This window comes from Phymastichus coffea, unplaced genomic scaffold (assembly GCF_024137745.1).
Source record: "Phymastichus coffea isolate CEN01 unplaced genomic scaffold, Cenicafe_Pcof_1.1 PCOF00186, whole genome shotgun sequence".
Classification (NCBI taxonomy): domain Eukaryota; kingdom Metazoa; phylum Arthropoda; class Insecta; order Hymenoptera; family Eulophidae; genus Phymastichus; species Phymastichus coffea.
Window position 1 is genome coordinate 268,544 of NW_026706997.1, and position 25,707 is coordinate 294,250.

The window sequence follows — 25,707 nt, forward strand, 5'->3', positions numbered from 1 at the left end:
GCGACGGCGGCAGCGGAGGCGGCGGGACGAAGGGGTAAAAGCGAAGCAGCGGCCGGAGCGCACAGGGGCGAAAAGCTGCGTGCCGCCAGTCGGCGCACAGTCGAGTCCGCTGCTGGCTGGCCGTGACTGTAGTGTGCGAGGTCCGCTGGTGGTCGGCAGTGTGCCCCGACGCCGTCTCCGTGGGCAAGCTCGCGAGGGCCCGAACGTGGCGCGCGCGCGCGCAAGGGCCGCAGCCGTCGCCCCGTGCCGCGCAGCGAACTCCGGCCGAGCGTCGCGGCTCGCGCGGGCCGATGAGCAATCGATCGCGCGTCGGCCGCCGAAGCCTGCTACTGCCTCTTCAAAGCGATCGCGGGCCGCTGGCTCGACACGGACGGACGGCTACAGGGTCGCGGCCGAAACAAAGCGCCCAGCCGCCTTCGGAGCGCGCTCGGTCGTCACGCTCTGTTTACTGGGTCAGCGAGCTTGATACCGCTCGCTCTCGCTGGGCGTCAATGGACAGCGCACACGGCGTTGTTTATTGATCACCGCGGCCGAGGAAGCTCGTTCGCTAGGAGTGGCCGCGAGCGTCAAGGGATGCCGATGATCGTCGCTCGCGACAGACGCACACCGCACGCCCGTACGCTCTTAGCCCCGTGTCGTGGCGCGCGCCGCTCGCAGCCATCGTCCGACGAGGCGTCGCGCTGCACGCCTGCAATGCCGCGGAGAGAGCGCCCGCGCTCGCCAGTCGAGCGACAGGCAGCGATAAAAGAATATAAATAATCAAACGCACCCGGATTTCTATTTATATATTAACGCCACGAGCGCGCTCCTCTCGCTCCGCGAGGCGACGGGGCAGACTCGAGCGGCGAGCTTGCAAGCGACCAGCCATTCTCTCCACGTTCGAACGAGCAGCGGCGACGGCGACGGCGGCGACTACGACGACGACGACGACGACGACGACGAGGACGAGGACGAGGACGACGACGAAGAGGACACGAGCGAGCGAGCAGCTGTTTCCGTGTTCAGTTCGACGGCCAAGTCGAGGAGCTGAGAGAGAAAGAAAGAGAGAGAGAGAGAGAGAGCTGCGGGGCATCGAGCTCGAGCTTGCGACGACCTAACCTCAAAGAGTGCAGCCGAGCGACGTCGCTGATCGGTGTAGGGCTGCGCTGGCGGAGCATGAGCTAGGATTGGCTTCGAATTGGTGCTACGCGCCCGAGGAAGGCCGTCCACGAGCATGGGGTGAGTTTTCGAAGTAGAGCTTCCGGCGCATCGACGCGCGGCGGGGGCAACAATCTCGTCGGCGGAGTCGGCACAATGACGGCGTCGGCGCGCGACAAAAGGCGCCCGCGTATCTCGGACGCGCGCGAAAGTTGCTAGCGGCGTTTCTGGGTTAGCGGCTGCGCTCGCATTGTGCGCCCGTCTTCGCGGATGCTGCATTAATTGAAAGGCGCGTCGCGACGCCGCGGAGCGCGCGAAGTAGGTGACGAGCGCGAAAGTCAGAGGGGGAGTCGCGGGGCGCGAAAGTAGGCCGCGCGCTTTCACGCGGCGCGGGGCAGCCTTGAATCTCTCGCCGCGGGTGGGTGAGTGTGGGGTGATGGGGGGGGGGGGGGGGGGGGGGGTTGATAACCCGCGCTCGCGCCTCGGATCGGCTGGTTCGCCAGCGCGTCCGGCCCCCGTACGCGCGCCGTTCTATCGATCGCGGCCGAGAGGCGCGCGCGATGCAACTAGTGCACGTGCATCACAGCCACTGATCAAAGGGAAGCCAATCGGGTTCGCAAGCTCCGGCGCCGCGAGCTACGGCCTGCGGATTCGGCTGGAAAGAGCCGCGAGCGCCACCCGGGCGCTATATTTAGCCGCGCGGACGCGCAGCCGAATATGCCGCCCCGTCCGGAAAGACGCGCTCTCCTCACCCACCGCGCAGACTTCCGGCTCGCCGGCGCACATATTTATAGCCGGCGCGCGCTCGAGCGATATCGTGTATTTTCGAGCGCGCCTGGGGCCCTCGGCTAATATTAGTGGCGATCGATCATTTTACAAGCGCGCCCGGCGCGGCGCCGAAGCCCCGTTCCTCGAAGAGCGACGTCGCCTCGACGCCGGCGTGCGCCGCTCTATCGATTCGGCGTCGGGACGCCGGGAGCGGCGGGCCCCGAGGAGCCGCCGCGGCGGCTCGACGGGCCCCCGCTGAGGCGCGCACTCTGCGGCGCAGGTGGGCGCGCGGCAGCGGAGCGGCTCGCCAGGCTCTCCGGCGCGGGAGCCGCAGCGGCGGGCATGCGGCGCACTAGCGCGGCCGGCCCAGCGAAGCAGCAGCGGCGGCGGCGGCGGCGGCGCCGAGCGGCAGGCGGCGTCCGATGAGCGGCGGGGATGCGGGCGCGCAGCTGGGCCCGGCCCGGCTGCAGCCGCAGCTGCTCAACGGCAGCTCGCTGCCGGCCAGCAGCGTGGGCGGCAAGACCGGCGAGGCGGCGGGGGGCTCGCCCGGGCAGGCGGCGCCCGCGGGCGGCGCGGCCGGCGGCCCGGCGCAGGCCGCGGCCGCCAAGCGGCCGGCGCGGCGCGGCGGCAAGTCCCAGCCCGACCGGCCGCAGCGCGCCCTCTTCTGCCTGACGACCAAGAACCCCTTGCGCGCCTTCTGCATCCGCATCGTCGAGTGGAAGTATCCTTTGCAATCGACCGTCCCGCGGCTCCGCGCTTTTCTCGCAAGCCTCCGTCCTTAACTCGGCCAAGACCCTTCGAGTGGCTGATCCTGCTGACCATCTTCGCCAACTGCATCGCGCTCGCCGTCTACACGCCCTACCCCTTCCAGGATTCCAACGACGTGAACGCGGTGCTGGTGAGTATGAGCCGTGGTCCGTCGGGCTCCGCGAGGGCGCCGTCCGAGCTGACCGGCGATTCCGGCTGTCTGCAGGAAAAAGTGGAGTACGTGTTTCTGGTGATCTTCACTAGCGAGTGCGTGATGAAGATCATCGCCTATGGCTTCGTGGCGCACCAGGGCGCCTACTTGCGCAACACCTGGAACTTCCTCGACTTCACCATCGTCGTCATCGGGTAATTGTCGTCGGGACGTTGTCGGGTGATTGTCGGGTCGGCCGCGCGCTCACCCGCCGCGCACTTGCCTCTTGCAGGATGATCAGCACGATACTGGCGGCCTTCATGAAGGAGGGCTTCGACGTGAAGGCCCTGCGGGCGTTCCGGGTGCTGCGGCCCCTGCGGCTCGTCTCCGGCGTGCCGAGTGAGTAGTAGATGGCAGTGGTAGTAGCTGACCGCCTCGCGGTCCCGACTAACGGCCGACGTCGCAGGTCTGCAGGTGGTGCTCAACTCCATCCTGAAGGCGATGGTGCCGCTGCTGCACATCGCCCTGCTCGTCATCTTCGTCATCATCATCTACGCCATCATCGGCCTCGAGCTCTTCTCCGGCAAGCTGCACGCCACCTGCTGGAACAACATCACCGGTGAGCAGGGAGCGCGCGAGGCCGAACGCACGCGAGCCCGGACTCACTCGAGCTCCCTCGACACTTGCAGGCGACATCATGGACGACCCGCACCCCTGCGGCGACAGCGGCTACAGGTGCGACAAGCTCGGCTCCGAGTGGATCTGCGACACGAAGCGCTACTGGGAGGGCCCCAACTGGGGCATCACCAACTTCGACAACTTCGGCCTGTCGATGCTCACCGTCTTCCAGTGCGTGACCCTCGAGGGCTGGACCGACGTGCTCTACTCCATCGAGGACTCGATGGGCAGCACCTGGCAGTGGATGTACTTCGTGTCGCTGGTCATCCTGGGCGCGTTCTTCGTGATGAACCTGATCCTCGGTGTGCTGTCGGGGTAAGTGGGAGTAGGGGGGTCGCGGCGCCGAGCCGAGCCGCGGACGCGCGCTCTCTCTCTCTCTCACGGCGCTCTGTCGGCAGTGAGTTCTCCAAGGAGCGAGAGAAGGCCAAGGCCCGCGGCGACTTCCACAAGCTGCGCGAGAAGCAGCAGATCGAGGACGACCTGCGCGGCTACCTCGACTGGATCACCCAGGCCGAGGACATTGAGCCCGAGGCGGAGGAGCAGCAGATCAAGGACGGCAAAGGTGAGTTGGCGGGCCGGCTCGGGTCTGACGCTGTCTGACACTGGGGCTCGGCCCCTGCGCGCAGCCAAGCAGCACAGCGAGATGGAGAGCACCGACCGGCTGGAGGGCGAGGAGAGCGTGCAGCAGGAGTCGGCCTGGAGCCGCAAGAAGCGCGACTTGGAGCGCGCCAACCGGCGCATGCGGCGGGCCTGCCGCAAGGCCGTCAAGTCGCAGGTCTTCTATTGGCTCATCATAGTCCTCGTCTTTCTCAACACCGGCGTGCTCGCCACCGAGCACTACCACCAGCCCGACTGGCTGGACCTCTTTCAGGAGTACACCAACATGTTCTTCATCGTGCTCTTCTCCATGGAGATGATACTCAAGATGTACAGCCTGGGCTTTCAGGTACCTAGCCCGCTGCCCCCCGCGGCGTCCACCCGACAACGCGACTCGCTTCTCACCTCGTCCTCCTTCCAGGGCTACTTCGTCTCGCTGTTCAACCGCTTCGACTGCTTCGTCGTGGTCGGCTCCATCAGCGAGATGATACTGACCAACACCCACGTGATGCCGCCGCTCGGCGTCTCGGTGCTGCGCTGCGTGCGGCTGCTGCGAGTCTTCAAAGTGACCAAGTCGGTATACCGCGCGCGTGGCCGCGTCGCGCCGCCTTGCTAACTGTCGCGCGCCCGCAGGTACTGGCGCTCCTTGTCGAACCTCGTGGCCTCGCTGCTCAACTCCATACAGTCGATCGCCTCGCTGCTGCTCCTCCTGTTCCTCTTCATCGTGATCTTCGCCCTGCTCGGCATGCAGGTACGTCCAAGCGCCGCCCCGTCGCGCCCCGTCGTGTCTCATTTACGCTCCGCTTGCGCGTAGGTCTTCGGCGGCCGATTCAACTTCAGCGCCGAGGACGACAAGCCCAGGGCCAACTTCGACAGCTTCTGGCAGAGCCTGCTCACGGTCTTTCAGGTCCGCCCGCGGCCCGGCCGGCCTTCGGCCCGCCGCGCTCCCGCTGAAAATCTCATTGTTGCCTCCTTTGCAGATACTCACGGGCGAAGATTGGAACGCCGTCATGTACACGGGCATCCGCGCCTTCGGCGGCGTGGCCAGCTACGGCGTCCTCGCCTGCATATACTACATCATTCTGTTCATCTGCGGTAACTGTATCCTTTGAAAGGCAAACGCGGGCCTTCGGTGCGCGGAAGCGAATCTCGTTCCTTGACTCCGACACGCCGCGCGCAGACATCCTGCTGAACGTGTTCTTGGCCATCGCCGTCGACAATCTGGCCGACGCCGAGTCGCTCACCGCCATAGAGAAGGAGGCGGAGGAGGAGGTAAGCGCTCTCGATAACTACCGCGCTGACATCGCGCTGACGATAAAACTCGCGCGACTTGACTCGCACGCAGGCCGAGAAGAACAAGTCGAGGAGCGGCTCGCCCCACGACGAGATGAGCGGCTCGGCCCACGACGACGGCGAGCTGACGGGCGGCGAGGACGAGGAAGGCGGCACCGACCTCGAGCAGGACCCCAACGAGACGCTCGAGGACTACGAGGCCGACGGGTGAGTCTCGCTCTCGCTCTCGTTCTCTCCCTCTCGCTCTCTCGCTCTCTCGCTCTCTGACAGCGCGGTCGTCGCGTCGCGTTGCAGCTCGGAGAAGGCCGAGGGCAAGGTGAGGATCGACCTGGAGTCCGAGGAGGAGGACATGGAGGCGGAGGACGAGGACGATCGCACGGAGATACAAGGTAATCGAGCGCCGAGGCGGGAGGGGTAGCGCGTTACTGAAAGCGACGTCTGCGCGGACAGAGGACGACATCGACAACGAGGTGACGGCCAGGCCGCGCCGGATGTCCGAGTTTAACATGGGCACGAAGATCGTGCCCATCCCGCCGGGCACCTCGTTCTTCGTGTTCTCGCAGACCAACCGATTCCGCGTCTTCTGCCACTGGGTGGCCAACCACAGCCTCTTCGGCAACATCATCCTCGTGTGCATCATGATATCGTCGGCGATGCTGGCCGCCGAGGACCCCCTCGTGTCGGAGTCGCCGCGGAACAGGGTTGGTTGACTGCTCGGCCTACGCCGCCGCGAGCACCCGCCCGAGTCACGCTCTCTGCTTGCAGATCCTGTCGTACTTCGATTACTTCTTCACCAGCGTGTTCACCATCGAGATCTGCCTGAAGACGATATCCTACGGCTTCATACTCCACGACGGCGCCTTCTGCCGGTCGTCCTTCAATCTGCTCGACCTGCTGGTCGTCATCGTGTCCATCGTGTCCACGCAGCTCAGGTACGAATAGTCCGCGATACGATACGATTCGAGCGGCCCGCGACGGAGAGCCTCACGCCTGCCGCCCAATTGCAGCTCCGGCGCGGTCTCCGTGGTGAAGGTGCTGCGAGTGCTGCGAGTGCTGAGGCCCCTTCGAGCGATCAATCGTGCCAAAGGACTGAAGGTACGCCAGGCTGTTGTCGTCCGCTCGCGCACTCTCCGCGCGATCGCTGAGCTTCGTTTCCGCCGTGGTCCGCGTCGACACCCGAGACCATTGCTGGCCCGCGTGCCGCGGCTCCTGCACTTTGCGGAGTCCAGCCTCGAAGCGCAAGGGGGGTTGCCTTTAGGTACAAGCGCTCGCGGTATCGCCGTCGATCGATGAGGGGGCAAGAGTAGTCCGACGGCTCGTAAACAGACAGACTATTTCACGATTCAATGTTAATGCGTCCTTAGCACGTAGTACAGTGCGTCATCGTAGCCGTAAAGACTATCGGAAACATTGTCCTCGTCACCAGCCTTCTGCAGTTTGTGTTCGCCGTCGTTGGCGTACAGCTCTTCAAGGTAGGACCGAGAGCCCTCAAAACCCTTTTGTTTTGTCCGATCGAGCAGTTTACTCCTAAATTCGTTCAACCTCTTTGTTTTTTTTTTCGTTTACCTGTTGTTGTTTTTTTTTTTTTTTTTTTTTTTTAATATTCTTTTCTTCTCTCAACGATTACGTTCCTTCAAAATGTCAACACTTTTTTTTCCGCGCCCAACTGTTTAATTGCTTGTTCAACCTGCTGAACAACTCGCAGTCTCCCAAAGTTAATTTATTTTAATTTTTTTTTAATATCCGCTTTTTTGTTTGTGTCTGCCGAGTTCTGTTCATTTATAACCTGATTGGTGCACCTGTTGGGTTTACCCTTGTCTATATATACATAGTTACTTTACAGTGAACATTGTTTCTGTTCTCGTCTTATGCCTTTTATTTGCTGATTTCCAATGGCAATTAACTGTAACACTTTTAAATAGTTCGTTCAAAATAACTACTCGGGATACCAAGAGTTTTTCCGAATGAATTGTTGACAAGAGCTGTGATACAAGCCTGCATCGTTCATTTTTTAAGTATTCCTTTGTCACGTGGCTTCTCACCGTTTCTTAAATAGATTTCCCACTCACGTACAACGTCAGTCTCCGAGTAAACTCAGTGCCGGAGTGTAAAATTAAATAGAAAAAAAAAAAGAAATTACAGAGAAATGAAATTCGGTGAAACTTGACCTGAAATGGTAGTGAACAAAGTGACATTTAGAGATTTGCATGCTTTGCGGTGGTGTGCTGATTAACAAAATTATCATTTGATTAACACAGTCAGAGGTGTTGAGTAAACAGCATATGTAATAGAAAAGTGCGCAACGAAATTCAAAGACGAAGGGGGTTGGATCGACCGAGAGGCGCGCGGGGCTAGAGAGAAAGACCGCATACCTTATCTCCCTTGGAAAAACCGATCTTGATGTTTCCCCGCAGCGACAACTGCATACTGCATATAGTTTCCAGATATTTCAGTGTCCCCCCACCCCGGCGTCGACGTGGAGAGAATGGAAGAGGTTAATCTCGCCAAGACGATCTGCATTGCGATCGCTTCCTTTCCATTCTCTCCCGGTCAGTCGTTTCCGTTTCTGTAAATACACTTGGTTATCAAATAATTGCAGAGAGCCATGGCAATAGTCTACGTGTGTCGATGTGTTGTTTAGATCAAAGAATTACATTGTGTATTTTAGCAGACTTTGTGTCCTAGAATTTTTGTATACATCTTTGTATATCCATAAGCGTGTGTATGTTAGAAGCAGATACTTGGCATAGATAGAGAGCTGCCGAAACTCGTAATATACTCACAATTAGCTATGACACGTATCAATAATCAATTGGACTTGAAGTCAGGCGAAAGTAACGATCCGATCGCACCGGGCGAGCGCATTCGTAAATCCCAACTGGTGCAACTGACGTTGAAACTGATTTTTCATTTCGGATATTGTTTTTGAGGAGAACGAAGTTAGGAGACGAGTAGGCTGTATAGGCTCGCGCGACCGCCAATTGCAAATCAGATCGCGATCCTGGCGCGAACGATATCTCGGCGAACGACGACGGTCAACTTATCGATCTCGAATAAAGCAAATCGAAAGTAGCGGCTGCAAATATCACAGCAAAGTTTTCTGCCGCGATGTGTCAATTTATCTAGTCAGAGTCATCCAGTTATAGTCGGAGTACAATCTTTTCCAGACATTGATATGGCCGAGGAAAAGATTGTGCTCTCTGCCACATGTTTCAGTGATGGACCTTGGTAGCTTTGAGGATTCATGATTATCGTCGTGTTGTCAAATATGTCGGTGTCTCAGCGACGCCGCGGTCTATCACTGTCTCATTCAATCTAAACTGCACGCTCATAATATTAATGAACCAAAACCATATATTTGTACACAATGAAATGTCCTAAACTAATATCGTTCTCTCTGATTTTTTTTTATCAATCCTGTGTGCTCGCTCGTCTCCACCTCCACCTGTGTGTCCGCAATTGCAAAAAAACCGAACGAAACGTGCTCGTGTGTTTTGCTCCTGGCTGCAAAAAAACAAAAAAAACAACAAAAAAAAACAAAAAAAACCAAACAATAAAATAATCGCCTAAAATCCACCAAACCAAACAAACAATAGTACGTAGTCAAGTGTGTGATTGTCGCCATTAAAACGATCGGCAACATTATGTTGGTCACCTATCTCCTACAGTTCATGTTTGCCGTTATCGGCGTCCAGCTCTTCAAGGTAAACATCCTACTCTGCCTAGATGAACATTTTTGTCTGTCTCTCATTTCCCTATCGTAGCATATACATAATTTTGATGTGACGTAGCCTGTAGTCGCTTATGTAAACGAGCTTTTCTCACGTAGCGCTGCAATTTTCAAGCCACTAGCATGACCTCTCCGAAAGTAAGATTGCTCGGTCCGGGAGTATCATCGAGTTCCGTGTGGTTCCGTGTTCGGCTGCACGTTAACGCCAGTAACAGAATAACGCTTGCGCGCCACTTCCGAATGCTCGAGACTTGATGGCTGTTCGCGTAGTCGCATGCTTGACGTTTGTGTCTGTTGCACGTAAACCAGTAACATTAACCAGAGTGAAAGTAACGTCTTCGGGATGCGGATGGCCTGGACAGTTTTCGTAATAGGCCTTTCAAAAGCAAAATCTCGCCTGCATGGAGAATCTCACTTGGCAGATCTGTTCGTTTGAGAATCGCAGCTGCAGTGCAAGTTCCTGTGCACCGAAAGTACAGCTTCGGACTTGAATCGAGCAAAAGTGGCACGCTTATCGCTGTGCACGCGTACATATAGGATAGTCGTTAGGGGGTAGAAGGTTGTGCATTTCGTTGGAATCGTAGCATCAACTTGCCGACGGCATTATTCAAGCACGTCCTTGCCCTTATTTTGTCATGGCACCTTGTCGATTGAGAACACGCCCTAACGCATTAGAGAATGTAATAGACGAGCCAGTAGCAAAGAGCTAAAGGGAGACAAGAGTAGCCACGTCAAATGTCGTAAGGGGGAATAAGAATATTGTTTTCACGTCGCCTCGTTTCGAGGGCAAAGAGGCATTGTCGACGGGAATGCACGCACACGGGAGTGAAGTTGCGAGCAGTGTCTTTGATTTTTCGTTGCCTTGAGACTATTATATCATTGCAATTATCGTATTTCCTTTTTCTTTTCTCTTTTTTTTTGATTCTTGAATTTCGTTCACACTTTTTTGCGCCGCTGCGATCCAAAGCCACAGCACACGCTGAAAGACTCTCCTCTTTGATTCTCCTCCATTGTTGCTTTGGTTGCACTGGCTTTCGTCGTAACGTTTTGAAAGGCTTTTTCCTGTGCCGATGCCGTGTGTGTTTGCCTCGATGTGTGTCCTTGCTTGCGTCGGCCGCGCGAGCCGAGCGATATTCGGCGCCGAATAACGCCAGTGTTCGATGCTGCGCAGGGCAAGTTCTTCTCTTGCAACGATCAGTCGAAGATGACGCTGGAGGATTGCCAGTGAGTAGCCAGTTTTGCGTATCGCGCGCGAGTCGACTCGCCTGCAGCGTAGGCTAACCGGCGTGCGACCTGTTTTAAAGGGGCACCTTCATCAAGTACGAGGACGGCAACATCAACAAGCCGGTGACGGACGAGCGCAAGTGGTCGCGCAACACGTTCCACTTCGACGACGTGGGCAAGGCGATGCTGACGCTGTTCACGGTGTCGACCTTCGAGGGCTGGCCCGGGTAGGTATGGGTCATGGGGGGGGGGGGGGGGGGGCGCGCGGGGCGTGCGCTGACGTGACGTGTGCGGCCGTCCGCCAGGTTGCTGTACGTGTCGATCGACTCTAACGCGGAGGACAAGGGCCCGATCTACAACTTCCGGCCGATAGTGGCCGCGTACTACATCATCTACATCATCATCATCGCCTTCTTCATGGTGAACATCTTCGTGGGCTTCGTGATCGTGACCTTCCAGAACGAGGGCGAGCAGGAGTACAAGAACTGCGAGCTCGACAAGAACCAGGCAAGTGGCGTGGTCGAGGAGTGTGTGTGTGTGTGTGGGGGGGGGGGTCGCCTGGCGCCGGGGCTGACGTGGGCGTCGCGTTGCAGCGCAACTGCATCGAGTTCGCGCTGAAGGCCAAGCCGGTGCGGCGCTACATCCCCAAGCACCGCATCCAGTACAAGGTCTGGTGGTTCGTGACGTCGCAGCCGTTCGAGTACACCATCTTCATCCTGATCATGATCAACACGGTGACGCTGGCGATGAAGTTCTACCAGCAGCCGAAGCCCTACACCGACCTGCTCGACGGCCTGAACATGGTCTTCACGGCGGTGTTCGCGCTCGAGTTCATCTTCAAGCTGGCGGCCTTCCGCTTCAAGAATTACTTCGGCGACGCCTGGAACGTGTTCGACTTCATTATCGTGCTGGGCAGCTTCATCGATATCGTGTGCTCGGAGGTCACGGTGGTGAGCGTAAGTAGGCGCGCGCGGCCGGCCGACGGCGACGCCGCGCTCGGGCTGACGCGCTCTGGCCCGTTGCAGTCGGGGCCGAGCCTGGGCATCTCCATCAACTTCTTCCGGCTGTTCCGCGTGATGCGGCTGGTGAAGCTGCTCAGCAAGGGCGAGGGCATCCGCACGCTGCTCTGGACGTTCATCAAGTCGTTCCAGGCGCTGCCCTACGTCGCCCTCCTCATCGTCATGCTGTTCTTCATCTACGCGGTGATCGGCATGCAGATGTTCGGCAAGGTGATCATCGAGGACGGCACGCCGATCCACCGCAACAACCACTTCCAGAACTTCCCGCAGGCGGTGCTGGTGCTGTTTCGCTCGGCGACCGGCGAGGCCTGGCAGGAGATCATGATGGCCGTCAGCGACAATCCCGAGAAGGTCAAGTGCGAGCGCGTCGTCAACAGCACCGAGGGCGAGAGCTGCGGCTCCGACCTGGCCTTCCCCTACTTCATCTCGTTTTACGTGCTCTGCTCGTTCCTCGTGGGTATTGCGCGCGCGCGCGCGCGCAATCGCCTCCGAGCCGAGCGGCCGCTGACCCACGCCGCCTGCGTTGCAGATCATCAACCTGTTCGTCGCGGTCATCATGGACAACTTCGACTACCTGACGCGCGACTGGTCGATCCTGGGGCCGCACCACCTCGACGAGTTCATCCGGCTGTGGTCCGAGTACGACCCGGACGCCAAGGGCCGCATCAAGCACCTGGACGTGGTCACGCTGCTGCGCAAGATCTCGCCGCCGTTGGGCTTCGGCAAGCTCTGCCCGCATCGGGTCGCCTGTAAGCGCCTCGTCTCCATGAACATGCCGCTCAACAGCGACGGCACGGTGCTGTTCAACGCCACCCTGTTCGCCGTGGTGCGCACCTCGCTCAAGATCAAGACCGAGGGCAACATCGACGACGCCAACGCGGAGCTGCGCGCGGTCATCAAGAAGATCTGGAAGCGCACCAGCCCCAAGCTGCTGGACCAGGTGGTGCCGCCGCCGGGCGTCGACGACGAGGTCACCGTGGGCAAGTTCTATGCCACCTTCCTCATCCAGGACTACTTCCGGCGCTTCAAGAAGCGCAAGGAGCTGGAGATGCGCGACGGCGACAAGGACTGCCACAACGCGGTCACGCTGCAGGCCGGCCTCCGCACGTTGCACGAGGCCGGGCCCGAGCTCAAGCGCGCCATCTCCGGCAACCTCGAGGAGCTCATGGACGACAACCTCGAGCCCGTCCACCGGGTGAGCGAGCCCCGAGGACCCCCCCCCCCCTCCCCGCGCGACCCACCCGCTAACCGCAGGCCGCTTCTCTTTGCAGAGGAACCACTCGCTCTTCGGCAGCATGTGGTCCAGCGTGCGCAGGCACGGCCAGCAGAGCTTCAACCGCGCCAAGTCGCTCAAGCTCAACTCCTCGGCCGGCAAGGTAGGCCCGCCTCCGCCTCCGCTTCGCCGCACGCTCTCCCCTCGACGTGCTTCGCCACCGCTCGCTGCGCCGACCGGCCGTTCCACCTCGCGATCCCTCTAACCCGAGCGTTGCACTGTTCAAGGCCTCGCCGACCAATTCCATAGATTTCCTGCCATATTCTTCGTTGCAGAGGGGAGGACCCGACGCCCCCCATCAGATCAACGCCAGGGCGCACCAGGTCGTGCCGAACGTCGCTGGGTAACGATCCGAGTCGCCTGCCCGCGACGCAGCCTCCGTCCGCTCACGCGTGCGCTTGCTTTCAGGGGCTTCACCGAGAACGCCATGGGCCCGCTGGGCATCGAGCCCCGCCTGCTGGGCGCCGACCACGAGAGCATCCCGCTCAGGCCGCTCGCCATCTTCGGCGGCCAGCAGCTCCTCAACTTCCGCGCGCCCCAGAAGCTGCTCGAGTAAGTCCTCTCACGCACGCGTACCTGCCGGTCTCGCGCGTGCGCGGTCTTCTCTCGCCCGGGAACTTGGTCCGGTAGGGCCTGGCGTTGTCGCTATTTGCCGGCCAGTCGCCAACGTCGCGTCAGGATTGTAAGCGAGCATCGACATCAAGAGCGATTTTCAAACTTTTCTTTTCTCTTTCTTTTCCTTTTCTCCTCATATCGATCGTTGCGTTGTACAATATAGTCGTTGAGAGTACGTTTTTTCTAGATATACTTGAGACTTTTTTATCTATCTATCTATCTATCTTTTCTCTTTGTGTCTCGTGGTGTGTAGTGCATGGGCGATTTATATAAGCATCGATTTATAACTATATACATATGTACAAAGAGTCTACTATGAATATTATACATATATATAGATACACACTATTTTTTTTTTCTTTTTTTTGTTTCGACGAGCCCGAGTATGCGATTGCTTATGCGTTTCTTTTCACGAGTTTTCTTCCACTTTTGCAGTTTTGTGTAAAGGGCAACTTTCACACTTTGAGGCTTTCTCTCTCTCAACGGCTGAAAAGTATAAACGTGGACCGGCGATTGGCACGTTGTTACATTGACAGTGTATATTCTTTCATTTTTTCTCATTTTTCCCGACTAAGCCTATTATTACCGGCACGCTCGTTCGATGTTTTGCTCCTCTCTAGATTGAACAGAAAAAAAAAGGAAAGCAAACAGTATTTTTTTTTTTCTTTTTTATCATCCAAATCAAGTAGTCGACGTATATATTTATGCCATTTTTTTTTTCGTTTTTTTTTTGTATATCAATGTTGACAATCAACCGAATACCAGTGTACAGTAATTTCGATGTGAATCACTTCTCTGGCTGTTTTCCATAGCGTGAAATGGATGTGTATACCTATACGTACCTGTCACTTGAGAGTAGATCGAGGCTCGTGTATTTGATCATTCTGATTATTCTTGTATATAATGACTATTAGCAAAGTATTAATGTTTCCTCACGATCCGAATATGAATAAGTGCACGGAATTTGCCGTCAACGAGCGATCGCGAGTTGAAGTAAGTTCCGTCAAAGTGAGCGACGTCCAAGACGAACGGCATGCTCGCGCAAATCGACACGATCGTCATTGTAAATAAGAAGCATCGTAACAAGAGCATCTCGCGAGAGAGAGCCGTGCGCAGTCTTGACGTCTATCGCTTGAACGTTAACTGTGTGTTGGAGCTTGTTGCTGATTGTCGTACGTTTCAGTGGACCTGGTAGCGGTAATTATCTGCATCCACATAGGGATTACGGTAAGAGCCGACCTTACAACACCTATAGAATTACTATTCGCTGGCCCATCCTGTCCATCTTGCTACCGACCATCACTCTACGTGTCCACCGCTTTGTCTATTGCCACCTCCTTGTGTCTTGCTGTGCCGAGAGGTCGGCCGGCGCCGGCCGCGTCGCCCGGCGAGGCGCGGCCAACGCCGGCCGACGCGGGCGGTCCGGGCACCAGCGCGCGCGCGCGCATGCTGCACGGGGACGCGTCGCGGGCTCGGGAGCTTGCCGGGACGGGCGCCGAGGAGCACCGGGCGGGTCGCCGGGTGACGGCGCGGCAGCCGGCCTACGGAGGGAATGTAGCCTGTGCTGTGACTTGTTTGCAAACCACCGACGGGGCGGCCGACGCAGCAGCAGTCTTCAGGACGGAGTCGAGCGGCAGCTGACGGGCGGCGCGGGCGCGCCCGGCCCGGCGCTGAGCGGCGCCGGGGCGCGGCGCGCCGCCCGCCCCGAGGGCAGCTCCTCGCAGGCCACCAGCACCTCGGTCTCCAGCCGCGCCTCCTCCCCGGACGGGCCCGCCGCGGGCGACGCGCGCCGCGCGGACGAGCACGGCGACGAGGACGAGGACGGCGACGGCGACGGCGACGGCGACGACGACGACGACGACGGCGACGACGAGGACAGCCAGGACGGCGCGGACGAGGAGAGCTCGCTGGAGAGCTCGTCGGCCTCGGGCGCGCGCAACGACGACAGCGGCGGCTGGGTGCGCGCGGCGCCGCGGCCCGCCTCGGCCGCGCCGCGCGCCCACTACCAGGGCCGCCGGCGCGCCGCGCCCGCGCGCTCCCTCGCCAGCGGCCTGAGGCTCGCCCAGACGCAGGCCATCGCCGTGGCCGGCTTCCTCGCCGACGTGGACGCGGCCGAGCTGCGGCTCTGCGACGGCTGCCTCTCCCACCGGGCCTCCTACCACGGCAGAGGTGACCCAGCGCTCCCGTCCGCCTCCCGCCCTGCCCCCCGCCTCCCCGCCGCGCGACGCCCCGCCCCGCCCCCGCTTGCCGCCCCGCTCGGCGCCGCGCGCGTGCCAGGGGCGCCTACCGACCCTCTCACTGTGGCAGTGTCCTGGGGCCGCGAGAGCAACGGCGGCGCGGGCGCGGAGCGCCTGTCCCACAGCCTGCCGGGCAGCCCGGCCGAGCGCAAGTCCAACTTCGAGGTGGTCGGCAGCGCGGAGAGCCTCGTCGGCCGGGTGAGTGCCTGCGCCGTGGCCGGGCGGAGCGCGCGCTGACCGCCGTCTGCGTTGGCAGGTGCTGGTGGAGCAGGGCCTGGGCAAGTACGCCGACCCCGAGTTCGTGCGCAACACGTCGCGCGAGATGCGCGAGGCGCTGGACATGACGCGCGAGGAGATGGACCGCGCGGCCCACCAGCTGCTGCTGCAGGAGCGCCGCGGCCAGCCGCTCAGCTACCAGCTGCAGCAGGAGGCCGCCTGCCTCGGCCTGGCGCCGCCGACGCCGCCGCAGCAGCAGCAGCAGCAGCAGCAGCCGCCCACGGCCGGCGGCCTCGATTACCAGCCGCTGCCGGACGCCCACCACCAGAGCCAGCAGCAGCCGCACTACCGCCAGCTGCAGCCGCCGTCCTAGCGACGCCGGCCTGCCTTCTGCACGCGGCGCCGGCGCCGGCGGCGGCGGCCGCCTCGTCGGCGGCCCGCGCCGGACCACCGACGAGCCCCCGGCCTCGGCTCGAGGGACAACAAGTGCCTAAGTATCTAATGTAGCATTCGACTGGACCAGCGAACAATTTTATCGAGGGCGTTCGGTCGCCGCCGTCTCGGGCGCGGGCGAGGCTAGCCGACGGCGAACACACGCCGCTGGGAGGAGGAAAGGCCAGCGGTCCAAATTGTCCCGCGACGCACAGGCGCGTAGACGCATCGTTCTCTCTCCGCGGCCTCCTCGCAGGGGGCGCACTCGCGTTGCCGTACGCACGGGGACGCTCGGTCAATCCACAAGTAAGTGCCCTTATCCATAGTTCGTTGCGCATTTTCTCACTCCGACCGCACCGTTTCGTTTGTCACACGGGACTGCACGTAGGATTACACTTACGATTATACTTTGTACGATCCGGCGTTTTTTACATTTGATAAATTTTTCTATGTACGATCAGAACTGGCACGCAACTGGCACGACGTTTCCTCCTCCCAGACGACTCAAGCGCTAACATGTTACTCGTTCCCGCTGTGCTGGAAAATTCAAATATTTACGGGATATTATAATTATCGGCGGGCCAATGTTTAAAGAGTATATAGCTATGTTATACGTGACACTAGAACACCCGAGGAATCCAAACGTTACGAGCACGTCGGTCGCACGACGATTTTTCTCGTTCCGACGAGCGAAGGAAGCGCCAGCCACGGGCGCTCTCGTTTCTCTCTCGACGATACATTTTCAGTGCCAAAAATCCCGAGCAAGACAGCATACTCGAGACCAGCGACCTTTGCGGTTCGACCATTGACGTACGAGCATTTCCGACGAGCCAGTCCCTGCAATGAAACGTGGTACAAAAAGCTTCGCGTTCGCCTCACATTTATACTTTCTTCCTGGAGCAACTCGATCGGGCGGTCGCCGTCGCAACGACCGTCCTGTCGTCCGCGGCGAGCGCGCAACGTAGGAGACAGTTGGCGCGCGTCGATGCGCTGGATGTGATCGGCTTGGCGCGCTACAAGGCTGCAAGCCCGAACGTTCAGATAGGTGTGTAGTTAGGTAACCGTTCGCTCAATCTAGCTGTTAAGAGCCTCGCCGAGGTAATTTTATGGGTTATTTTTCTTGTTTTTTACGAATCTACTCCGTCGCGCGACTCCGCACTCAACATCTCTGACCGAAACGACCGCGCGATTCTCACACTATATAAACTCCAATAACTATACGCACACCGGAAGCATTTCCAAATAAATGGCCTTTGAATGCCGAGTGTACGGTCATTTATTTGCGGGAAGTTCTTCGGAAAAAGAAAAAAAGACAAAAAAGACAAAAAAATAAAACTCTGTGACGCACAAGCCAGCGGGTGATATCCGTGTCAAAGTTGTGGTCGCGTACTGAAATTCGTAGTAGTCGAACGGTGATTCAACGCTCACGCGGAATATTTTTTCAACAGCAAATCGGATAAATTTTTGATAGCCGAGCTTCGGGTACAGCCGCGACGGTACGCGTCGCGGAGAGCACGCGACCACGTGTACACGGGATATTGCGCGCGGGAAATAATAGTCTAACGAAAATTTAAAAAAGCATTCTCATTAAAAATAACATTAACAATATAATCAAATGAATATATAACAAGTAACTGTGGCACATAACTTCGAACAAACCATAAGAACATATTTTTCATAAGGTTCGTTACAATACACTTCACTCGAGTTGGTGTATTGAACCGTCGATCGCAGAAATAACCATTGAGAGTATGGCGAGACTCTGACCACTTTTCAATTGTGTACTTACACTATGTAGTTTGTAAATATAAAGATTATTAGCACCGTTGATGAATATTTACGAACAATATTAGTTATATTTGTCTGGAAATAAAAGGCTTTCTCACTTTCAATATGCTTCTAAAAAATAAAAAATAAAAAAAAAAGGAACGACCCTGCGCACATGCGTATCGAAGTCATCTTTGTTTCTTTTCGTGTAAAAATTGAATTAAAAAGAAGCGAGTGCGATTATGTATATCCTTTGCGAAATAACAAAAAAAAAAAAAAGAATAAACAAAATTGTCAGAAAGTAAGCATAAGCTAGCGTGCGAGCAATTTTAACACAAAAGAAAATAAAAAAAACTAAGAAAAATTGTTGTTGATGTTACTGTCGAAAATGTGTCAAATTTAAATATACGGATTTGAGATATTGAAATTAAGTTGGCGTGTTTTTCAATCTATCCCTTCCAAAACCAATTGATTCGACTTGATATCGTAGCTGGAAAACCCGAAGGTTATCTTGGTTTTGCTTGCAGACAGTGAGAGCAGCTGAAGAGATTTGAGGCAAGACTTGTGAGCTGGCTGTATTCGATTGTTACGAACTTATACACGTGGAGAATTATTCAAAACTAATGTGAAAATGCTTGCGGCAAGAACATGAAATGCCGATTATTGAATAAGATGTACTGTCTGTTTTGATAGCATTTTTGCATTCACCTATTTTGGGACACAGATAGAACCTTTGCAATCGCAAATGATAATACTGACAGTATTGTTTTGCGGATAATTATGCTACTGCTATACACAATCATTAGAAACTTTCTACATAAGAGCAATTAGACATCGAACATCGGACGCCACACGTCGAAAGTGTAAAAATTAATTATTCGACATTAATTCGTAAAATAAAAATAAATGTTGTACATGGTCTTTTCAGACTAAGCCCAAATTGGCTAAGATAATGCCAAGCAATCAATTTGTTTTTTACCTCAGTATTCATCTAACATCAGGATGTCTGATGTCCGATGACTCTTATTCCAAATCCCTTATTCAATCGCGCTCGAGGTAAAGATTCCTTTTGGATGCTATCCATAAACCAATCTGTCACAATCATCTGACACTGCACCTATCGGATCAAATGTTATATCCAAATCAGCCTCTTCTCGCGATAATGCGATAAAAATCGTTACAAGATTATTCACTGTGAAGTTTAGCTCACGAATTTACGAATTTTTTCAGGTTTTTTTTCAATAATTTCAGGTATTCGCAATAATAAACAAATGCACAGAACTTCAATAAATTGATTTCATTATTCTGAGCTATACTCAATTCATTTAGGCTGCATATATTACATTAATTACAAGTTGATTTAATAGGAAATCACAAAAATTCAACTCGGACCGTCCACATTTTAAAAAATTATTTATCCATTCTCTTAAAAGTATCTCACTTTTGTTAGTAACGAACTTATAGTTATATGAAATTGTCCTATGAGATAAAAATACGATATTTAGTTTGAATGGAGGGTGCCATCTGGAAGTTTAGAAAGACACCAAACTGCTGCTGTTATTAGACTTATTGGCTCTTGAATGAACATCGGCTTTTGGCTGTAGCAAGATACAACGAAGCAGAAACACTCATGAAAGTTAATCAATCGATTTCAACTGAGCAAAAGCCAATATTATTTTAGTACTTGGGCAGCTTTCTTGGCCTTAACTAATTCAACTAGTTCCTGTAATCAACACGCCATCACATTAGTACAATAAAACTTATCTCTTTTATACCAAACAATTAATTGTAAAAATACTAACTTTATATCGTTTCATACATTCCTTTTTTGTTCTAGAAGGTAGGCATGCTGAAATTTGGTCCCATCGATCTGGAACACTGGCAGGATAAGTCTTGAGTGCCTGTTCAAGTAACTTTTGCTCGGCTGGTGTCCAAGGTGTAGCTACTGATGACTCCTTCTTATCTTTGGCTCCAGTGTCGTTCTGCTTTTCGGTTACTAAAAAATTTGTCAGACAACGTTCAGTCATAATCTGAATCACATGCTGCCATTCGATCTAAAGTGAAGAAACTTACCTGTAGCTTTTGCCTGCGTATTTTTACCATTGGCAATAGGATTGTCAAGTCTTTCTGTGACCGCCGGCATTCTATCGTCTAGATCTTTGTGCTTTTTCTCAGCAATGAAGTTGTCAAAGGCTTTCTTATTCGCCTGCTCCTTAAGACTCGATTTACTAAAATCTGTAGATTGTAAGTCCTTCGCCTTGGCTAGAACCTCTTTCGCATCGCGTTTTACGCTATTTGTCGAATTTGTGTGCTGGTTGATAAAATTTGCTACGACTTCCCAGCGTTGATTTGTACCCGCAGGAAAGAGATTTACCGCCTTTATCAAAAGCTGCAAATCGCTCTCCGACCACGGAGCAGTATGCGCTTTCACCTATATAATGATCCACAAATTAGTTTTGTTTTAACCAATGCAATAATATATGGTATAAAAATTGATTGCTCTAACCTGTTTCTCTAAAGGATTTTTCACATCGCTGTGACCTAGAGCAGCTCTACGCTCAGCCTCGATTTTTAAATCAAGTTCGTTCATGATCCTCACGAAGGCAGTTTTGCCCTCGCTGCGCACGCTCTTCACGGATTCTTCTAGCTGCACCAACTTGAACAATTCGCAGATCTTCTCCATACTCTCCATGTGTCGGATGCTCTGTTCAGTCGTTTCGGCAAAGTAATTGTTTTCTTTACAAAGGTCTCTGAAATTTTTGCGCTCCCTACGTAGCGCCTTCTTCTGCACCTCCCGTTCTTGTTTAAGCGCTTCTGCCTTGGCCCGTCCTTCCGCTTCGCGCTTTTCCTTTTCTAAACGCTCCTTCTCAGCTGCTTCCCTAGCCAATCGCTCCTCTTCTTGCTGACGAGCTCTCGCCGCTTCCTGCTTGGCACGCTTCACCGCCTGTTTTTTATCCTTGTCTTCTTGTTGAAACCTCCTGATTCGAGGATCTATACTATAAGCCATATCTACTAGTGAGCGTATTCTCACTACTTCCTCTTTTTTTTTCTTTGCTCGGACTTGTTTATTCTTTTTCTCGATCCACTTTCTTGTGTCACGGCTAAAAATCCAAAGATTAGCTTTCTTTGCTATATAAAAAAAGTTATTGACAGATTTTATCTATAAATACAACTTACTCTTGTCCGCTTTCTTTATCTTCCTCATCTTGATATGAATATTCTCTCCAGGATTCAAATCCATACCAAAATAGATAAAACTTTTCTACTTGCTCTCTAGGAGTGTTCTCGTTACCAAGTTTAGGAACTGGCTGTTTGATGGACCAACGAGCATTGTCCTTGAAGGCCTGGCCGATGACCTCATAAAAATGCTCTTTAGCTTCTCTCTCCTCTGGCAAACTATCATTGAAATATGGATCTACACTGTCATAGCTTCTTCTTTTGACTGGATTTCCCAGAGTTTCCCACGCTTTTGTTATACACGTGAAATAATCATCATCTGCTCTAATTTCCTCTCCCATTGCTTTTCTTTTGTCCGGATGATGTTTGAGAATTTTGTGTTTATCTATTGAGAAAGTGTACATGTGAATACAAATAGCAAAAAATGCACCAAAGCTATAGTACTATTATGGTTCAAGACTTACATGCTCTCTTAATGACATCCTCGGTTGCTCTGTGTCGAAGATCTTTGATACCCAAAACGGCATAGTGATCCTGCTCTTTCCACTCTTTTGGATTAAGAGATCTTAGGTAAAGAATATCATCTTCGAATTTATAATTAGAAAAATCTTCTTCTTCGTCATTATTATTGCTGCAGTCTATAATTTCAGTATCTACTTTACCGTGATTTCCTTCCAACACAGACTTTAGCCATGCTTTATGTGACACATAAATTACTAAAGCATTTGATGATTCATTCATCCTTTCTCTGGCTGAAATTTTCAAAATAAAATGTTTGAAAAATAAATATTCACAGCTAAACACACATCAAATTATTTTTTTATTTTAATGCTTTATCATTGAAAAATTATTCATAACAATGTTACAAAGAATGTATTAGTTATAAATATGAGAAAATATATATCATATCTGAGTTGTTGGTAGAAGCTTATGATTACATGTATTGTATCCGAAGATGTCTAAATAATCTTAGCGCTACACGTGAGCGGAACTTCAAACTGAAATATTACGTCTAATCGACGTTGTGAAAAACTATATACACTATAATATACAATTGTCAGTACAATATAGTCGTGTGGCACTAAATATTAATCAGAAAATTTTATTATCAAACGCTTCACCCAGTGCAATTTTAGAAGACTAATAATACAAGATAAATTTAATTAGTTATATATTTCGGTTTCTCAGTGAGATACATATAAACATAACCTCCACGAATGGCTCAAGGGTATAGGAAATGCGAACTTACAATTTGGCGAGCGGACGTCTACACACGCGTCGGTTTTGGCCGTTTTCGCCATCCTTCAGGAGGCTACCTGATAATAATACCAAAACGTATGGGATTGTTGGGACTGGCGACAGGATTAGTTTCTTTAGATTATACTTAATTATAACTCCGCATCAGCGTCACGACGCGTGAAAACTGACTGAACCATGGAGAGAATAGATATAGTAATAGTACATATACATAAATATATTTACAGAATGAGACATAGACCCGCCAATCCCGATCCCGCTATTCGCATCTATATTAGATATTTTGTCATAGCCCGCCAGGGGGCGAGGCGCGAAATATAAGCTGTTTTGAAATTTATACCTATTGTTTGTGGAATATTAATTGTTGAAATCTCTTGTAATTAATGTGACTTTATTTATTATAGAAATTATAAAAATTTAATTATATAAATTATGTGAAATAAAATGACAATATAACAATTATTATTTATTTGGGTATTATTTGTCTGAAAGGTTATTATGGTTTCTTAGAAGTACATTTCGATGCTAGTGTCAAAATAGTTACTCTTCGATACTAATGCGAGCAAGTACGTGATTCCAGCCTCGTGTGGCCATCTCACCTTCGCTTCGCTCGGCCCCAAACGTCTGGGGGCCTATTCTGAAAAAAAATTTTGTGGTAAATCAGTTTGTCACTTCAGTTTACCACAGAATTAATCACTTTAGATGTGATAAATGCTTATGACATGTGCTAAAATTTTTTTTCGGAATAGGCCCCCTGGATATCATACTTTCTCCCACTTGTATTGAAAAATACTATTTTTTATGCGGTGTCTAATTCTAACGCAATTTCCAATTGATGAAAAAACTCTTTTGCATGTTTTTAATTTGGAAATTTCATACATATATTTATAAAAGAGCATTAAATATTCAATTTTTATCCCCACTTATCACAAATAAAGATTATTCATATTTCTTTTTACACATGTCCAACTATTAGTTTTTAAGTTCAAAGACTTTACAATACTTGATCGACTTTCCGACCAATAAAAATATTTTAATAATAATAATAATAATTAGAAGTCATATTTGCGAACGAATTTTGAATTTCCTATTGAATTAACTATATATACGATTAAATAAAAATTTTCATTTGCAAAAGAAGAGTAATTGATAGAAGCGAATCCTTTTATTGGTAGTTTTTTTGGACGAATTGGATTTTTTAGAAAGTCAAAATGAGTAACCTAGGTAACATCAAACATACCAGGTACGTACCCCGTGTAAACGTTTTTTGGAACTTTGGTAGTTAAGGCCCCGGTCCCATAGCTACGTATGAATGCGGACGGATACGGACGCGAATCGCAACTCTAGTAACATCACTAAAAATATCTAGTTCGATTATTTAGTACCAACACTACCGATAGTGAGCAAAAGTGACTGTTGTTTAAAACTGTAGCGCCGAACGTACCACATTTAATGTAACGCCTATCTAACCTTTACATTATTGTAGTCTATAAGATAGCAAATGATAGAGAATTGATAGACTTTCAACTACAATTAGTGGAATTAGGCCTTAATTTTATGGAAGTACTTGAATATATGAAAAGAAGAAGCAAATATATATATAAATGATATGTATTAATCATCCCAAAAGCTTTCTTTACATTATGCTAATGTAAAGAAAGAGTATGCACTCATCAATAAGCAATATTCATGAGAATTTGAAAAGTAAATTGTAGACCTGACATTTGAACATTAAATGTGGTACGTTCGGCGCTACAGTTTTAAACAACAGTTACTTTTGCTCACTACCGGTAGTGTTGGTACTAAATAATCGAACTAGATATTTTTAGTGATGTTTACTAGTGATGTTACTAGAGTTGCGATTCTCGTCCGTATCCGTCCGCATTCATACGTAGCTATGGGACCGGGGTCTAAAGAGGTACGAATAGGGAACGTAGCGGGAACCTACTCGTCTGCATAATAACGTCGCGAGAATGAGGTCCCTGGTACGTACCGAGGCGAAAGCCTAAAAGATGGTAGCCACCTTGCCAGGACCGAACTTTGGAAACGTTCTTGGTATACGTAGTTGTAATGTTCCCCAACAGAATCGAAAATTGCCCAATCTCCATGGCTACAGGTGCGTCGTTAGAGGACGTTGTACCTGGTATGTACAATGTACCGAGTACATACCGGAAGTGTGATATGAGAACGTGGTCCCCGCCCAAAAATAGAGGATAAGATCTTGGACATGAAATTGCGTAAGAAATTAACAACTATATAATTTAAAAAGTCATTTTGATATTTATTTTACAATAATTGGCTATATTACTTATGAATTAAATGTTCTACACTTATGCCAATAATTAAGCATAATTGCTATATACATAGTATAACGATCTATAAAAATTTCCCAGCAGCTTAGAAATTACGTAACTGAGCACTTAACGCAATGATTGCGGATTTCTTTCATGCGATGACCAGTCACATTTTTGCTTGCGAGTTACAATCAGCTATAGAAAATCAATGGACTATTATTGAATACGCCATCTGTTTATATATCTATGAACTAGTCCAAGAAATAGATTTGACTTAATTAGTTTATGAGAATACAAAATCAAAAATAAATAATAAAATTTTCGTACACAATTACGAGAATAAAGATTCAAATTAAATATTTTGTTTATAAAATTATATAAATAATGAAAATCAATCAATGAAATTAAACAAATAAATATCTTTATTCATCAATGTAAAGATGTGTATTTTATTTATATTTGTAAAATGTTTAATAAACACGAGATATTTAAAGTAACTTTAGTTTAAAATATTGGTGACCGATCACTATAAACCAAAGCCTACATGACCGACAGATGAAATATGTATCCTCTACTGAAACAATGTACGAATATAATGTCTGAATCTCGCATAAATCTTATATAAATTTGTCACGAATTTCATTTAAATTTTGTGAAAATTGTTTTTTCAATTTTTGATAAGTATTATAAAAAATATGACTATAAAAAGCAATGCATATATATTGAGTTTTTATACAAAAGTTATTATTAGTTTATTTGTACACGCATTAAAAAAATTAATATTTTAATATTCTGAGGAATAATTATTAAATATTTACATAAATATCATAACGAAACAATATTTAATCATAAATGAAATTTATATATTTAATCAACATAATATGCTATCTTTATTGATAATTCAGTATTGATCGATTAAAACTAATCGTAAATATTAGTACTTTAACATACTGATGGGTTATTCGCTAATATATCGGCCTTTATCTGATATTTTTATCAAACCGCAAAATTAAAAATATGATTTATTTTAATATTTATTACATCTTCGTGAATTTTAGCAAATTTTTTCTATTTTTATACAATTTTTCAGAAACG

The 25,707-nt window shown here is 51.1% G+C and overlaps 2 protein-coding genes across 7 annotated transcripts; one reads left to right on the forward strand and one right to left on the reverse strand.

Annotated features, from left to right (window-relative positions):
- The first annotated feature begins 1,082 nt into the window (after positions 1 to 1,082).
- Positions 1,083 to 18,296, forward strand: LOC131673623 (muscle calcium channel subunit alpha-1). Of its 6 annotated transcripts, none has more exons than XM_058951747.1 (33): positions 1,083 to 1,218; positions 2,186 to 2,626; positions 2,698 to 2,803; positions 2,879 to 3,018; positions 3,096 to 3,202; positions 3,270 to 3,422; positions 3,493 to 3,796; positions 3,880 to 4,043; positions 4,108 to 4,427; positions 4,500 to 4,651; positions 4,712 to 4,829; positions 4,893 to 4,985; positions 5,059 to 5,179; positions 5,259 to 5,350; positions 5,424 to 5,578; positions 5,666 to 5,760; positions 5,822 to 6,072; positions 6,137 to 6,303; positions 6,379 to 6,466; positions 6,736 to 6,843; positions 10,273 to 10,325; positions 10,406 to 10,552; positions 10,631 to 10,832; positions 10,919 to 11,281; positions 11,351 to 11,554; positions 11,603 to 11,797; positions 11,874 to 12,539; positions 12,616 to 12,720; positions 12,845 to 12,960; positions 13,026 to 13,169; positions 14,821 to 15,401; positions 15,540 to 15,667; positions 15,726 to 18,296. In XM_058951747.1, the coding sequence occupies exons 2-33, from the start codon at positions 2,328 to 2,330 to the stop codon at positions 16,056 to 16,058; spliced, it is 6,270 nt and encodes a 2,089-aa protein (XP_058807730.1). In that variant the 5' UTR covers positions 1,083 to 1,218; positions 2,186 to 2,327; the 3' UTR covers positions 16,059 to 18,296. The 6 variants fall into 6 exon arrangements, with proteins under 6 accessions (XP_058807730.1, XP_058807731.1, XP_058807729.1 ...); XM_058951748.1 differs by having other exon boundaries at positions 11,615 to 11,797; XM_058951746.1 differs by having other exon boundaries at positions 11,351 to 11,797.
- Positions 18,297 to 19,166: 870 nt separating this feature from the next.
- On the reverse strand, positions 19,167 to 22,503 carry LOC131673602 (dnaJ homolog subfamily C member 2). Its single transcript, XM_058951710.1, has 7 exons — positions 22,311 to 22,503; positions 21,526 to 21,813; positions 21,062 to 21,446; positions 20,391 to 20,985; positions 19,958 to 20,315; positions 19,687 to 19,880; positions 19,167 to 19,607 (listed from the first exon to the last, which is right to left on the reverse strand). Exons 1-7 carry the CDS (start codon positions 22,360 to 22,362, stop codon positions 19,557 to 19,559), a joined length of 1,923 nt encoding a protein of 640 aa, XP_058807693.1. The 5' UTR covers positions 22,363 to 22,503; the 3' UTR covers positions 19,167 to 19,556.
- Positions 22,504 to 25,707: the final 3,204 nt, after the last annotated feature.

Excerpts from the sequence above, each read along its gene's own strand:
- LOC131673623 (XM_058951744.1), top strand. The coding sequence starts at position 2,328 with ATGAGCGGCGGGGATGCGGGCGCGCAGCTGGGCCCGGCCCGGCTGCAG. Across the intron at positions 4,652-4,711 it reads CGAGTCTTCAAAGTGACCAA|GTACTGGCGCTCCTTGTCGA; the intron begins GTCGGTATACCG and ends GCGCGCCCGCAG. Across the intron at positions 6,844-10,272 it reads TTGGCGTACAGCTCTTCAAG|GGCAAGTTCTTCTCTTGCAA; the intron begins GTAGGACCGAGA and ends GATGCTGCGCAG.
- LOC131673602 (XM_058951710.1), bottom strand. The coding sequence starts at position 22,362 with ATGGCGAAAACGGCCAAAACCGACGCGTGTGTAGACGTCCGCTCGCCA. Across the intron at positions 20,986-21,061 it reads GATAAAGAAAGCGGACAAGA|CCGTGACACAAGAAAGTGGA; the intron begins GTAAGTTGTATT and ends TTGGATTTTTAG. Across the intron at positions 20,316-20,390 it reads AAAATCCTTTAGAGAAACAG|GTGAAAGCGCATACTGCTCC; the intron begins GTTAGAGCAATC and ends ATCATTATATAG.